The sequence below is a fragment of the Chrysochloris asiatica genome, unplaced genomic scaffold (assembly GCF_000296735.1).
Source record: "Chrysochloris asiatica unplaced genomic scaffold, ChrAsi1.0 scaffold00055, whole genome shotgun sequence".
NCBI lineage: Eukaryota > Metazoa > Chordata > Mammalia > Afrosoricida > Chrysochloridae > Chrysochloris > Chrysochloris asiatica.
In genome coordinates this window covers 5,633,090-5,649,879 of record NW_006408573.1, presented here as the reverse complement: position 1 = coordinate 5,649,879, position 16,790 = coordinate 5,633,090, and the positions used below count along the sequence as shown (strand labels likewise).

Genomic DNA, 16,790 nt, shown 5'->3' with positions numbered 1-16,790 from the left:
TCTACATGGGGTTGCCATGATTTGGAATCAGCTCAACAGCAACTCACAACACCAAGATGTGACTTGCCTTTCTAACCATGTTAACATTTGCAGGGACAGCAAAGAACCAACAGAGGGCCAAAGGGGTCATATCAGTGGCACCAAATTGGACTGGTTGTCACTGTGTTCTCACAATAAAAGAAATGCCACTTTTACTTAGAAGTGCCCTAATAAAGTAGTGAAAATTACGAATTTTGTTAAGTCTCTGCCCTTTTGAATACTGTGTGTGATGAAGTGGGGCGTTCCCACAGAGCACTCCTGCTGAAAACTGAAGGGAGATGGTTTCTTGAGGAAAGACACTTGTGAGACTGAGTTGCCACTTGAACTAGTCCCTTTTCTCATGGAACTCTATTTTTACTGGAAAGCATGCCTGACAGAGAAATAATGGCAATTCAGGACGGGATTCTTGGCAGACATTTTCTCAAAATGAACCAAGTGTTACCAAAATAATCAAATTCCATCTTTCAGGGGGAAATCAGAATTTTTGAAAAACTTGTATCTACCACCAAAATCTTGACAGCTTACTAACACTTAAAGACCTTTCTGATAGATGAGCGTTGATACTAAACAATGTGAACTTCGCTATTGTGTACTGAAATGTGTCTATATTTGGAATATCTGGGTAACTTAGTGAACTAATATTTTACAAAGACAACGCATGATGTTACAAAATCATGTGTGAGTAAAAGAGTCATTCAAAGGGCACGGTGCTCCATGGTTTTTTTCGTTCATTGATACAGCTACAGCTTCCACAGGGCAACTACCCTTAAAGAAATTATGCCCAACTTTTATGAAAATCAAGGAAGAATGGTCAAGGGTAGTTAAGTTACTCCTTCTTTTCCAACGACATATTTGGGTGAGGTCAAATTTTATTCTTGTTCTTGAAGCAAAAGAACAGATCACAGCAGACTGAATGCAAGGAGATCCACAAATCCAGCTGTCTTCCAATGAGGCAGGCATTTAAGACATTTGAAAAATGTGAAACCCCACTCTTCCTACTTAAAAAAATTTTAGAATACCCCCCCCCCATAAAAATGTCATTAATATGAATATGAAATGAGTTTATTATGGCTATTTTTAAATGAACAAATATTTTTCTTAGCTTTAATTTCTAATAAAATAAAAACTGGTAGATATAACCCACATAAACAAAGTGTTTATTGGGGCTCTAAATAATTTTTAAGAAAGTAAGAGTGCTGACATGAAAAATTTGAGAATCACTGAACCAGATCATTCTTTCCTCAGCATTCCGTAAGTCCTGTGCCACTTGATGGCTATCACTTATAAGTAACTCATCAAATGCACGTCTTTATGGTAAATGAAAAAATGTGTATGAAGCGTTTTAAATAAATGATCTTCATAAGAACTACTGCAATGAAAGTAAGCCACAATTGTTAACTTCTAGTAGGATCCCATTGCTGAGAAAGGCACTCAGTCTGAGGCCACTTCTCATTGTCAAAAGGGACATCAGCCAGAGGTCTTAGGGATGTACTAGCACCAGACTCAGACTTTCTTCTTGAGTTCCTCAGACAGGCGGACAGAGACTTAGTGAATTCACGTTGTTAAATGCTATTACCTCGTCCCACTGAAGCCCCCTCACCTCATTGCCTGGTGGGGTGAGGACATGGGCAGATGGTCTCTCTGGGCAGCACAGTAAGGTCTACGAGGCTTCACAATTCACAGAAGAGCGTCACATGGGCTGAGAGGTGGGGTTAAGCTATAGCCAGTAAGCTCTCAATTTGAAAATTGAAAATTAAGAATGTTTGGCAAAGGTCAGTTGTCAGGGGTGGGGTGGGGTGGGAGAAGGCTTCCAGGACTGGGGTCAAGGGAAGGCCGAGCCAGTAAGTCTAGGCTGTGGCCATCCCAATGGCTGCTGAGAGATTGGGTTTGATAAAACATACACACACACCCAGCCTGCTCAGAATCCAGTGGTCCAAGAGTTGCCCTAAGAGACATTATCGGCAGCTGGTATTTAGTGAACAGTTACTTTGCTTCAGTTAATTGTGTACGTGCTATCATGCCTCCCATTTTATAATAAGAGAACCAAAGCTTGGAGCCTCACCCTCATTCGGGTAGTCGGTGATGAGTTGGGGCCTGATCTCTATAATTGCCATGCAGCGCCGATTCTCCTTGGGTTTAATAACTGCATTTCCAAGGGGAAAACAGGTTGGTGAAGGAGGTGGGGACATGTCCAAGGTCACCCACCCATCAAGCCAGGCCAGAGCTGGGCTGGGAGCCCTAATTTTCAAGTGTCTCTCACGGGGCCACCCAGCCTCTGCTCAGGGCGGGGCCTGGGAAAATCTGGCTCCTGGATGCACTCTTGCTGTCATCACTTGTCCTCCTTTGCCCTACTGCCGAGGGCAAGGTGCTCCCAGAGGGCCGGGATGATGGCCACCCCAGGGACCCCTTACTTACATGTTGATGCTAGTAGTGTTTACATGAGGGAGGTGAGGTGGTGACAGGTGTAAAAAACACTGTGACAAATAGTTCTGTCAACCACAACACAGTGGGCACCAGCTAGACCAGGAGGAGAGGGCCTGGTGGGCAGGAGAGGAGGTAGAAATCATACACGACCAGGGCTTGCTGTCAACTCCCCAGACTCCCAGCACCTGGCCAAGAGAGAGGGGCTAAGCAAGCCTCTGGGGGCCTGTCTGTCCAGTAACATTTACAGAGGGCGAGTCTGGCTCAGATCCCACCTCCTGCCTCAGCTCTTGCCATCCATCAACACTGGTGACTACATTCCTGGGCAGGGCAAAGCCCCAGGGCATGGGGTGGGAGTGTGGTCAGATGCTGGGTGTTCCTCATTGCACCAAGCTCACTGAATGGACTTGCCCACTCAAGGGGGCTGGACATTGGTGCTCTGGCTAAGGCTAGCAGTCACACTTCAAAGAACACAGGGTCAGAGACTTCTTAGTACCACCTGAGTTCCTGCCCATCACTTCCTGCTTTCTTTTCTCCCTCCTCTGACTCATCTGCCCCCAGGGAGAAGTTGGCACATCCAGCACCTTTGTTAAAGTTAGAAAAAGGACATTCCTTCCTCTAAGGCACATGGGTGGCAAGAGAAGGGTGGGTTGGGAACTCCTGTGCAGCTGTCATGGGACTGAGTTGTACTCTATGGGACATGATCATGAAGTGGACCACTCCTGAGCCAAGACTCTTAAGACAGAAGTATGTTCCCTGGATGCGGATGATGGCAAGTCCATGAATCACTGTGTGGAAGAGTCACGACTCCCTCACGGGCCTGGGCTATTAGATGAGCAGGAAATCACCTTCCACTGCATTCGAACCATAGACTGTCTGGGGTCCGGTTGTTAGAGCAGCTAGTGGTAACTTTACGGATATGTCCTACTAGTCTCCTGTCCCTCCTGGCTTTAGTTTCCTATGTACCACCTGGCTCCTATGCACCCCTAGATCAGGGGTGGGGAACATCCAACCCGTGAAATCATTTGTTCTGACCCTGGCAAGGCAACTACACTTCCAGCCAGCACATTAGGGTTAATTAAACATTTGACTAAATATAGCAGGCTAATTTTAAGTTGATAATGTTGTATGGGCCACAAATAATGTTATAAATTTTAGCATAAAAAAGTTCCCCACCCCTGCCCTAGATTGTGGATTATCTGGTCCTGGCCATCTTCGAGTGATCCGATAAACAACAGAGGGTCCTCTCAGTGTTACTGTACACTGGTAGAGGACAGAGACAGAGTCTTAACCTGCTCTCTGAAGAGGCAGGAAATCCCTGAAATTGGATGTGAAATTACATATGCCTGGAGAGGTCAAATATTATAACGAAATATGCAAAGACCTGGAGTTATAAAACCAAAAGAGAATCACACACTAAGCATTTCTCAAGCTGAGGGAACTGAAGACAAATTTAAAGCCTCAACTTAAGGTACTGAAGGAGTCTATGGGCAAAATATTGAAAAATGCAGAAAGCATCAAAAGAAGATGGAAGTAATACACAGAGCCACTAGTATAACATCAAGAGCTAATGATCCTGAAGGAAGAACTCCGAGGTTCACTGAAGGCACTGGCAAAGATCAAGTCCCTGGGAATAGATGGAATGCAAATAGAAATCTTTCAGCAAACTGATGCAGCACTGGAGGCTGTCACTCATCTATGTCAAGTAATTTGGAAGACAACTATTTGGTCAACTGATTGGTAGAGATCCATGTTTGTGCCCATTCCAAAGAAAGGTGACCCAATGGAATGCAGAAATCATTGGACAATATCACTGATATCCCATGCAAGTAAAGCTTTACCAAAGGTGATACAGAATTGGCTGCAAGCATACATTGACAGAGAACTGCCAGAGGTTCAAGCCAGATTCAGAAGAGACTATGGAACGAGGGATATCATTGCTGATGTCAGATGGATCGTGACTGAAAGCAGAGAATACCAGAAAGATGTTTACCTGTGCTTTATTGACTACACAAAGGCTTTCAATTGTGTGCATCATGACAAGCTATGGACAACATTGTGGAGAATTAGTATTCTGGAACACTAAATTGTGCTGATGAGGAACTTGTACATAGACCAAGAGGCAGTTGTTCTAACAGTACAAGGGAACACCGAATGGTTTAAAATTAGGAAAGATGTGAGATAGGGTTATAATCTTTCACCATACTTATTCAATCTGTATGTTGAGCAAATAATTCGAGAAGCTGGGTTATATGAAGAAAAACGTGGCATCAGGATCGGAGGAAGACTCATTAACAAGCTGCGATACGCAAATGATACAACCTTGCTTGCTGAAAGTGAAGAGAACTTAAAATACTTACTGATGAAGATCAAATAGCACAGCCTTCAGTATGGGTTACATCTCAATATGAAGAAAACAAAAATGCTCACAATTGGATCAATAAGCAACATCCATATAAATGGAGAAAATACTGAAGCTGTCAAAGACTTCATTTGGCTTGGATCAACCTTCAACACTCATAGAAGCAGCAATCAAGAAATCAAATGATGTATTTATTGCATTGGGCAAATCTGCTGCATCTTTAAAGACATCTTTAAAGTGTTGAAGAGCAGAGATGTCAGTTTGGAGGAGTAAGGTGTTGTTTGATCCAAGCCATGGTAATTTCAATAACCTCATATACATGCGAAAGCTGGACAGTGAATAAGGAAGAATGTAGAAGAGTTGATGCTTTTAAGTTATGGTGTTGGAGGAGAATATTGAAAGTGCCATGGGCTGCCAAAAGAACAAACAAGCCAGTGTTGGAAGAAGTGCAGCCAGAGTGCTCCTTGAAAACCAGGATGGCCAGACTTTGTCTCTTATACTTTGGACATATTGTCAGGAGGGACCAGTCGCTGGAGAAGGATATCATGCTTGGTAAGGTGGGAGGGTCAGAGAAAAAGAGGAAGACCCCCAGTGAGATGGATTGGCAGAGTAACAGCAGCAGTGGGCTCAGGCATAGTAACGATTGTGAGGTTGGCCCAGGACCGGGCATTATTTTTTTCTGTTGTGCACAGGAATGCTATGAGTTGGTGTCGACTCAATGGCACCTAACAATAACAACGACAGTAGCAGAGGTCCATATTTCTGAAGTCTCAAATCATCTGAGTTGCCTCTCCCACTAAAGAATAAAAGGTCACAGCCCACAGCAGAGTTTCCCAAGCCTCAGCCATTCACCTATCTACCATCCACAGGAAACTGCCTGGCACATGGTACCACAGCCGATCCTGACTCAGGCGACACTAGCAGACAGAGTAGAAATGCTCCAGAGTTTCTTGGTTGTAAATCTTCACAGAAGCAGACTGTAAGGCTTTTCTTTCTGCCTTAGAGGGACTGGTGGGTTCAACCCCCTGACCTTTTGGTTAACAGCCCGTTACTCAACCTACTGCATCACCAGGCCTCTGTGACATATAGTAGGTGCTTGCTAAATATAGTTTTGCTGTGTTTGCATACCACCTGTACTGTAATTTGCTTAATATTTTTCTTTACATTTTTTAACTTAAACTTATTTCAAGAGAAAAGAAACTTAGTATCACTTAAGATAATATCTGTGAAATGAAAGGATGGGTCTGACATGCTCACGTTCATCATTTTCTAATATCCATGAATATAAATGAACAATTATTGAGACACAAATCAAGCAGACCATCCATTCTGAAATCCTTTTCTACCCCCACCCCTCACTTGGAGAGGCCCTGCCCACTCCAGCTCCCTCTCCTCATGACCTGACCCTCCCCCCATCTGGGTTTCCAGCGTTCCTTCGGGAGCATAGTTTCCTGGGGTGCACACTGAAGGTTGTTGGCAGCACAGAGTTTGGGGCTTGCTGCTGGCTTCAAGCTTTCAACAGCCGCAGAATCCCATTCCGTGTCCTTGCCTTTCTGATCTCAGGTACAAGAGGGAAAGAGCTACCTGGGGTTCTGGTCTCCAGGGAGTGTAAGGTTGTTGTTGTTAAGTGCCATCGAGTTGGCACTGCCTGTCCCCAGTAACCCTGAGGCCGAGAGGGCTCTTGAGCCTCAGAGAGGAGGGCAGTTTCCCAGACACAGGGCACACGGCTCTTCCTTCTTCCTACCTGTAGGGACATGGGACAATCTCATTTCTGGGAACCAGAGAAACCAAGTTCAGGACTGCTCTGGCCCCACCCCTCAGCCTGGTGGTAGGAGAGGTGGGGTGGGGGGCTGTTTCCTGGCCTCATCTCTGCTGACTCTTCATCCTCCTCTCCCAACCATCTCCCCAGCAGACTCCACTCCTTCTGTGGAGACTCTCTCCGTCGTGACCCCACGCACCTCTGGTCTCCTCATTCTAACCCTTATGGGACCCTACACCCTACTTCCCCTTCAGGTCACGGTCCTCTCTTCTTTCTCTCTGTGCCTACTGCCCTGCTGCCCCTCCTCCTGCCAGGGCTCTCCAGTGTCTTCTCCTTGTAAGAGGTTGCCATCTTCTCACATCTCCTCTGCTTCCTGAGTGACTCAGTTCCCGGGGCAGCATGCTCTCCCAGACCTTGCGCTGCTGGAGGTCTCCTCTGGGCCCTTCATGAACTCCTGAGTGTGCTCCCCAGGGCTTGGTCCTTAAACCCCCTACTGTTTTCTCAAGCCACTGTCTCCCTGTGTCAGAGCTCACATGACCCGTCTCTATGTGGGGGCTTCTGAATGACATCCCCAGACTGTGAGTTCCTTGCTCCTTAGACCCAACTCCATCTGTCCTTAATCAACACCTCCTCTTCCCTGCACCTGCTTGGACTCCTGGTTTCCCACTGGACAATCTCCATGCAATACATTCATTCCTGTCTCAATTACATGATGTCTGCATACCAGCACATCACTGTTACTCTTTACTTTCTTTAAAAAAAAACAACTCGACATTAAAAAATCAGCTTATCCTAAGCAATAATATCCATGAAATCAGGTTTCTGTGAAAATTTTCCCCTAATAGACACATGAGACTATTAAAACAAATGATGTTGGTCTGTACCAATGACCAGATCAGCTCCAATGCTCTGGGATACGTGTGTCACTCCTGGGGCATACAGTCCCTTTCTAAGGGCATGTCTGTGCTTCCCATCACACAGGCTGGAGACCCCCAAGGTCATCTCCACTCTCTTCTTGCCCTCCACTCTTGCAACAACTGATTCCTAACTGTCATTTGCATCCAGAAAGACTGAGCTCTATTCCTATCTCTCATTCTCCAATGCCACCCCACCTCTCCTACTTAGACTCCAGCAGTGGCTCCTCTCCCTGTGATCTACTGATGAGACAGCCTCCAATCACACCTCTGAAACGTTCCAAGCTCCCAACTGCCCACAGCCACCTTGCTCGCCACTTGAAGTCTGGACCACCTGTCAGCCAGTAGTCCGGACCACTTATTGGCCATCTCTTCCTAGGGAGGAATTAGGAAGACACCTTAATCTCAGAATTGAGATGGTCAACAGCAGGACAGAAAAGGTTGGAGACCTCAGTGGTTGATTAGGACCAGGTGGGTGGGGACAGGTCAGTACAAGGGAGTGGGAAGTTGTGACCAAGGAGGCCTATGGGAAAGACAAGAGTTTGGCCTCAAAAGACCCAGACAAGTCAAGTGAACCCTTTTCAACCCTGTCTTCGACTGTCAAGGGTGGCATCCTCCATGCCACGCTCGTCTGTGAGAACTTGTCCTGAGAAATGGCACTGTGGTGTTTGTGTGCATGCAGATCCACGTTAGCAGTAGGAATACAAGTAACAATGACAGCAACGTCTGCATAGCCAAGTGGCCTTGGTGAGAAGAGCCAGGCATGCGGAGCCTCTGAGTTTGATGGTTCCTCACACCACCCTGGCTTCTTCCCTGCATTGTCCAGAGAGCAGGAGAGCAGACTCCTGAGCCTCAGGGTCTTCCTGGGTCGCTTTGAAAAATTCTGGAAAGGAAGGCTCTGGGCACTGGTATTCAAAAAAACGAGGCCTACTTCTTCAGCATTGGGGTGGTGAGTGGGGGCCACAGCTCCTCTCAGAAAGTGCCCTCAAGACAAGGGCCTAGGCTGGAAAAAGCTCCCTCCCCAAGGACAAGGCAACTGCCTCAATTAGCTCTCCTCCCAGAAGCGGCTCCACTGATCCCTTAAAGGCCCAGCAGGCTGCCGCGCCCCCCCTATGTAGAGTCCACCACACTGTGCCCGGGCCCATGCGGCTCCTTTCTCTCCCTTTGCCTGGCCAGCGGTAGGCGGTGCCTTTGAAGTCGTGTTTTCTGTTTCATTTGGAAACTTTGCTCAGAACCAAAATTAGAGAGGCTGCACAAGCCGCTTGCAATTTAAAATGCCACTCAGGCCTCCCGCAACCCCCCTCTAAAATGTCATCTTCATCAGATGGAGCCTGGCTTTGCGTTTCTGAATTTCCAGGTAATTTCTCGAGGACATTTCCCTCTGTGCACGTCTCTTGATCTTTAGTGGAACAACCTGAGGCTGGTCCGGGCAGTCAAGTCAGGGGCCTGCTGGAATGTCCCCCGACTCCCTGCTGAGGGGTTGGGTAAGTCAGTGCTGAGATGTGTTCCTGTTTCTGCACTGAGTTCAGCACAGGACTTGCTGGGGGTCTCTCCAGGGCTGGGAAGAACACTTCCTCCTCCTCAGGCCACTGCCACCTTCCTCACCTCCTGCCTAAACTCACCGACTCTATGGTTTAGGGAGTGTTTCCCAAGTGTGGTTCTCGGGACCTTTGTTAACACCCCTGAATCACATTAGAAAAAAAATTTAATTCTCTTTCTAGGATTCTGACAAAACAAGGGGAAGAAAATCTCAATCCGGTGCTATTTCTGACTCTGACACCCCTAAACGCTTGCTAATCAATCCTTTTAACAAAGGAGTAGGTGGTACTAGGACTGGTCACCTGTGGCATTTTGTACAATCCAATGCTGACCCATAGACAAGTCCTGCATCCCACCAGCCCTTGGAGAGATGCCTCCTAAGATGGAGTGCCCCTTGGGGCTGGGAAGGAGGCGTCTCTATCATTCTAAACTTCACCTTCAAGCCCACGTAGGGTCTGGCTCCTGCTTCCTCTTGAACCCCAACTTGAGACATTCTCTTCTTCACTTTCTGCCCACCAGACAAACTGGCCCTTCCCTGTCTAGGCCTTGTACATACATGCCAAGCCCATTCCCACCCCAGGGCCTTTGCACTGACTCCTGGTACCTAGAATACTCTTCTCCCAAGTCTTTAAGAGATTGACTCCTCCCCATTTTTCCAGTTTATTTTTCCCTGTCCACTCACTGCGCCCCCTCCCCCGGCCCCCACTCACAATCTAAAGCAGGTGCTTCCTGTTTCCTTTTCTCTAACAACACAAATCACAATGTATTAGATTGTTTCCTTGTTGACTCCTTCTCTTCCTGGAGAGACTGTGAGCTCCATGAGGGAAGGGCCCTCCCTTTATGACTATCTTATTGATTCAACAGTAGCTGCTTTGGGCACAATAAAGGAATGGATGGATTCGGGGCTTTAAACTGATATGGGTCCCAATTGACACTTCCTTGCTCGTGGAAGGTCTGGTAGCATCAGGATAAGCTGAGCATAGGGTGAGGAAGCAAAGCAGGGCTCTGCTTACCTCCCGGGACATGAGGAGAGCCAAGTCATGCAGCTGACCAGCCAGCAGAGGCACTGAAATGTCACAATATGATGCTGCTTACCCATACTGAGCGGAGGGCAGTGCACCGGCACTGCTCCAGTGAGGGAGGCCTGTGCCCTCCCTTGGTGCCCACCTACATTAGCTGGAGGTTATATGACCACATAGAGGCAACCTGCACATGCAGGGGAAGGCCAGGTCACCAACTCTGCCAGGCCCAGGTAGGTGACTAGAGACATTTGGAAATGGAATCACGTATGGTCAGTGTCAGATGACCCAATAAGCAAGGTAAGCACAGGCTTACTTGTGCTAACGTAATACTCTGGGAGTGAGAAATTTCACAACCAAATTAGTAAGTAAGCACAAGTGAGTCTGTGCTTGCTTGTCTATTGGGTCATCAGTCCCTATATACAGTACAGGACTGTTGGCAGCGATGAAGGGATTTGTTTTATTATCTAAATTGTAAGCCCGCTAACAGTCCTCCTAGAAAAGTGGAGAATGTTTGCCTACAGAAAAAGGAATACAAGGGCCCTTGAAGCACGATTGTGCTGACTGTGTAATTATGTCCACGTGGACTCCAGTTACCCTTAGGAAATGTGAGAAACTGATTTTCTCTAGTTTCAGATAATGGGCAAAATGGTAAAAGGTAATGTTCATTCAGTGCATTGAATATATCCCTTTCTTTGAACAACAAATGAAAATCAGTGTCTCCCTGCACGCACTGAATGAATGAGGTGAACATTTCCTGAGAACCAGCGATCTGCCTGCCTGGGAAGGCAACAGGTCTTGATCCGCCCTAGAGACAACACTGAGACTTAAGACAAGAACTTTAAAAGGAATAAGCAGGATGCAGGTATCTAGCACTAAGAGTGAAACCCTGGAGAATCAAGTCACACAGAGACAGGGGGCTCACTGAAGTCTGGGATTGCAGGATCCCTGTCTTCCCTGACGACACTGCGTGTGGCTCTTACCGCCTTCCCGGTGTGCTTTTATAGTTTCTTCCCTGGACCCGGATTGCTATGCTAGACTCCCTCTTACATCCAGGATCGACCACCAACCTGGGCCCAAAGTAGGTGCTCAGTAAGCGTTTGTTGAATCATATGATTGAACTTAATAGAGAAAGAGCCCCAAACTCTTGAACCAGAAGGGTAGAATAGAACACTTGGAGTATAATACAACTGTGGTTCCCTGTGGCCCTTCAAGTCCCCCCCTCTTGCTGGGCTCTACAAAGCTGTGCTAGAGATGGAAGGTGGGAAACTGACTTCAGCTTTAGGGCCACTTTGATCAACCTGTAGTGGCTGCCTGGGGTTCTGGCTATCCTGAGCAGGGCTCCGCGGCCTGGTCCCACACAATGATTAACTAACAGTGACCTCTGGATGTGATCAACTCTGAGGTCACTGTCAACCATCACAGTCTGTGATATTGCAACAAAGATATAAATACTTCGAATATCTGACGTATCTGACAGCCATTAGGGTTCCTCTGCTCCAGAGGGAAAGGTGAAATCTCTACCCAGGATCTCACCATTCAAGCTGCCAACTCAAGCTCTGTCTTTTCTAGACTGGTGCCTCCCTGCCTTTCCATGTAGACAATGACAGCCTCTGTAGAGGACTTGGAGTAGACATAGGATGATGACTCCCTGGCTACATAGCCGCACCAGCAGTGATGCCTGGCTCTCTGAAGTCTTGCACGGGGCTCTGATCATACCAGCTATTGAATGGGTTTCTATGTGTCAGTCTGGTCTGGAAAACAAGACAGTTTTCCCTCTGGACAGAAGCTATGTCTTCCCCTGGCCCACCCCACCCTACCAGATGTACGGGCACACAGAAGGTGGGAGTGAAGTCATGTGGCTCTGTCCAGAAGTGGGCAGTGTTGGAGGTGACTCCTGAGACCCTTCTCTATTGACCCCACCTCAACTGACCTTGGAGGTCCTGCTTCCTGCCATGGGAGCTCCAGCGATAGTGTCTGGGGGTAATGCGTTCAGGCCAGGAAGAAAGACCGCAGGCTCCGTGTGTGTGCTGAGCACTCGGCATAGCATTTTATCCTCCCAGAGAAATTTTAGGTGGAATTATTTATAGACAGAAAAAAAAGTGTTTTTCCATGATTCATTCAATTAATTATAAAGCAGCTGTTTTTAATAAACTGAAGCATGTAAGAAGAGGGAAATGTCAGGGCAAGACATAAATTTTAAGTTGAAGGCACAGGCTGGGTGAGGAGTCAATGTACACAGTGCTGGCCTCAGTGTCCAGGGAAAGCCTGTAACAGCAGGCAGGCCTCCGTGAGCCACGGTGTGACGCCCAGTCACATAGGGCACTGCTGGCCCAGAAGAGGGGTTTGGCTTTTATTCTGAGTGTGGTCGGAAATCATGGAAGAATTGGAATGCCTGGGGATGGGGAACAGGAGGAGTCCACTGTGGCCATCAGATGAGAAAAGACAGATGTTTGAATGTCTGAGCTGAGAGGGTCATTAGTAATGATCCTTCCTTATATGAGTTGGGAAACTAAGGCACAGAGAGGAATGGGCTAGCTCTAGGTTATAAAGTCTCTGGCGGTTTAGAGCAGTAGCTCTTAGCAAGGAGGTGGGTGCAAGCTCAGCTGGCTGGGAAGTGGGGGCTGGTGAGGAGAAGGGGCAAGTGGGGGTCAAAGCCTTTAGGGAGAGACCAGCAGCTTGAACCTCCATGTTGTAAAGGATCAGTGAGCTCCAGTTGGCCGGGGCTGGTCCTTGGGCCCCTGAGAACTGAACACTGTGCTCAGCAGTGGGTCTCAGGAGACTCGATTCTGAGCTGCATCAATGTGAGACAGTACACAGGTGCCAGCGTCCAGGGTGAGGGCCCCAGAACTTCCTGCCGACATCATTCACATTTCCAGAGAGTGACTCTGTGCACTTTGGAATCCCAGTTTCTCTGGGACTCTAAGTGCAAGCATCTTCATCTGTACAATGGGAATAAGGACAGTGCACACCACATAGGATGGTTGTGCGTTTTCAATGAGACAATGCTCAGCATACTACATGACAGAGTAGTCTTTATGAAAGACTACTGTGCCTCATTCATCGTGAGTGTCTAGCGCTGCCAATTAAATGCATTAGCTGTGTTCCACTTGGTAGAAAAACACAATAAAACACAAATCAGAGACTTGGTTAAAAACAACTCAACAAAACAAACCAACTAATCCCCCCAAAATCCCAAACCCTAACCTTCACACACACATAATAATACGACACCTGCTTCTGTAACACTTGTTTAGGGGGTCAACAGAGAACGGTCTCACTTCATCCCCTAGATAGATAAATAACCGAGACAAGACAAGGCAGAGGAAAACTAAGGGCTAAGAGGTAACTGGGTGAAGGTCACACTGCCAAGAAGCTGGAGTTGGGTTGTAAGTCTAGATTTTTCTGATCCCCAAAGGCTGTGCTGTTTGTTTTACCATATCTGCAGGAGACTTGTTCCAGAACGTACTCATGAGGTCTGTCAACATTTTTAGAGTAGGGGGCGTCAATCAACCGTTTGCTAAAGCGAGCCCAAACTCCATTTTCTGGACCATCATGTCTACTTGGTATTTTTCTGTCAACTAGTGTCCCAGCATTTAACCACTGTCATCATTAGCTGGGCTGGCTTCACATCGGCCACCCAGGCTAAGTCAGATCTCTCAGAGAGATGAACAGTGGGAGGGCTGGTGAGAGCTACCACCTCTGGGGACCCATGGAGGCACACTTCTGGCTTCTAGAAGTTAAACTGTTGTCTGCTGGAACTTTGATAAACTAGTGGGAGAAAAGTCAAACTCTCTCATTAGAAAAATGAGGTAAAATGAAGCTGGTTGGTGGCTCAACTGGTGGCTGTGAGAGAGGCCAGAGAAGACTCAGGAACCAAAGTTACTGTGACAAACACACAGTTAGCTCTGTCCAGGGCTCCGGAGTCAAACCAATTTGTTTAAAAGTTTATATTTTTTCAATATATTCTCATTGGCGTCTCAGCAGTAAGTCAAAGTAAGAACCAGTCAATTTTATGGATGACAAAAGTGAGGTCTAGAGAGGCAGGTAATTTACCCGGCCTTTCTTGTTATTAAGTGCCGTTGAGTTGGTTCCAACCCATAGAGACTCTAGAGGGCTTCTACAAAGCAGCTGGTAAATCTGAAATGTCAACCTTGTGGTTCAAACTGACCTTGCAGGCCAGTTCTGGATCTCACAGTGCCACGTCAGGACTCCTGCCTTTGGAGGTGGGTTAGGAGTTACAATCTAGGAAATCCTATGGGCAGCTCTACTCATGTGTTCAACAGTGTTGCTCTGAGTTGGAATTGATTTGACGGCACATAACAACCTTAGATTTCAGTCCTGGCTCTGCTACTAACTGTGTGAGCTCGCCAAGTCTCAGTATTCCAATCTGCTAAATAGTCCTCAATTCTCAGGGTGCTAGGAAGATGAAAGGAACTGAGCACACAGTGGGTGAGCACTGGGTGTGGGCTGCTAGTATGTCACACACTGGCCAAGGTGAGCTGTGGCCGTGTAACTACTGTGAGCAGGCATCTATTTACTGACCCTCTTCATTTCAATTCTTGGTGTTGCACGATCGTTAACGGGTGCTATCCTCTTTAAACTCTAAGCTCTACCAGAGTTACTTTTCTCAGAGACCTCAGCTAGCAGCTTGCATGCCTGATGCACAGTGGGAACTTAGTATAACCATTCTAGGATTGTAGGCCTTCTCCTTGGAGATGTGACAAAAACCCCAGGCTCTCTCCTTATGGGAGGGACATATATCTCTCTCTTTGTCTCTCACACTCATGCAACCACACACAGAATTACACACCCAACTATGTGTGTACGTGCACACACACATACACACACCAGTCTGCCTTTGATTTCTGGGGGTTCAGTCCTAGAACCACAGGTTGAAAAGCTGGCCAGTTCTAAAACACAGAAGCCCACGTGGCTTCTAAGTCATGGAATTTGTCCTGACTGTCGGTGGGGTGCAGCCTCCATGCTCCTTGGTGAACCGTACTGACTTCTCCCGGGAGAGTAATAAACCTAGCTGCGTTGCTGGTGTGACTATTTTCATCCTGCTGAAGATGCTGTTTGCCTATTATCCACACTGTGTGCAAGTGGCTACTCTGCCCAATGCTCATGCAAATTTAATCCTGTTCCAAAATCTCAGCCCCACATAAATATAAATGTAGTTCCAACTCTGAGTCTCCAGTTATTAGAAGGAGGCTTTCAGAAACCATTCACAGGGTTATTTGATATATTGTGTCAACAGCTGATTGAAAATAGTGATTCAGAAACATGGAAGAAAAGGAAAGGCTGGGAGAGACTGGGGTAAACAAGAAACAGGGGGGGACAGGAGGCCCCCTGTGGGTAGGCAGGGTGGGGGCAGGGGTAGGCCCCGGAGGTGGCTGCCCAGAGGATCCTTGGCAATCAGGCCCCTGCCAGTCACATGCAGTATCACGCCAGGCGCTTTCTGAAAAGGCTTTTATTCCAGAGAATGAGATGCAGCAGATTGGAGGAAGCAGGCCACAGGGCCCTACCTCCCCAGACTGGTTTTGCTTCTCCCATTAACCCTTCAGTAAGGAGCAAGGAAGACCTTCTCTCCAGTGGACAGCCCTAGCATGCCTGAGGCCAGGTTTGGGAGCTGTAGACCTGCCTCTGGAGTCAGGCAGCCTGGGTCGAGTAGGTCCTGGTCTGCCATCACTCTGTTGTGTCACTGCGGCCCCAGTCTCCTTCTCTGTAAAGTGAGGCAATCACCATCACCTAGCTCCTATGGGTAGCTTGAGGTTTTCCAAACATTGGTCATGTCAGCCCCGCTTTCAGAATATCTGCCAATCCAGGTAACGGTTGGCTGTGATATTCATAGGGTTTTTATTTCGCCTGACTCATTCATCCTAATATCTGGGCAATCATGGGCTAGACGGGGTGTCTGTTTGTTCATTCATACTAAGCTAAACATATGACTACTCCAGTGAAGAATGTCAGCTGGAGGAATACCAAAACAGCCAAGTGTGTGGCACAGAACCAGCACAGGTGTGCTCGGAGGTGCTGAATCGGTGGCTTTTGTGGGTCCATCATCACCATCACTGGGAGTGCTGGAGGGGAGGAGAGGGGTAGGGGTGGGGGCGTCTATCCAGGTACCTGGTCTCAGGTTTGAGAGGCCCATCTCCTTCCTGCCTTCACCTGTTTCCTCCCTATCTTTGCTATCCTACCTCATGTCTGCACATATCTTTTTAAAAACAAACAAACAAACCAACAAACCATTCACACAAAGAAAACTATTTACTGCCTGGTTCTGTTTACTTCCTAGCTCCGCCCAGCTGCCACATATCTCCTCCATCTCTACAACCCCCCTTCTCCCAATTTGATGAAACCTAAATTTCTAAGGAGGGGATAAAGTTCTCCATTCCGTACTGCCTGGTTATTTTTCAATTCTGCGGAGCTGACTAACCCTGAATTTCCTAATTACAACTCCACCGGGAAGCTGTAACAATTTCCTTTAAAAAAAGAAAACAAAACAAAACAAAAAGCAGCAAAACAACAAATCCAAACCTTACAAGAAAATCTTCACCTTGTAAAAACAAACAAACAAGCCAATCAAACAGAGCAGGCGCACTGCGCTCGCGACACCAACATGCTAAGGCTGCCTGTGCAGGGGACACTGGCTTGGGTTTGGACTCCAAAGTCCTGTGCCTGCACTCACCAGCAGTATGAAGCTGGGACAGCTCCCTTACCTACAGCAGTGTGGA

At 47.3% G+C, this 16,790-nt stretch overlaps 1 protein-coding gene across 5 annotated transcripts in view; it reads right to left on the bottom strand.

Annotated features, from left to right (window-relative positions):
* GNAO1 (guanine nucleotide binding protein (G protein), alpha activating activity polypeptide O) overlaps positions 1 to 16,790 on the bottom strand; it is a 204,732-nt gene that overhangs the window by 39,265 nt on the left and 148,677 nt on the right. The window contains exon 5 of one of the 5 annotated variants that reach the window (XM_006863535.1): positions 11,723 to 11,742. The exons of 3 other annotated variants lie outside the window; for them this stretch is intronic. In XM_006863535.1, the coding sequence (XP_006863597.1) occupies positions 11,723 to 11,742 (20 nt within the window). Of the gene's footprint in view, positions 1 to 9,821; positions 9,829 to 11,722; positions 11,743 to 16,790 lie in introns of all 5 variants that reach the window. One more of the 5 variants, XM_006863534.1, reaches the window with a different exon arrangement.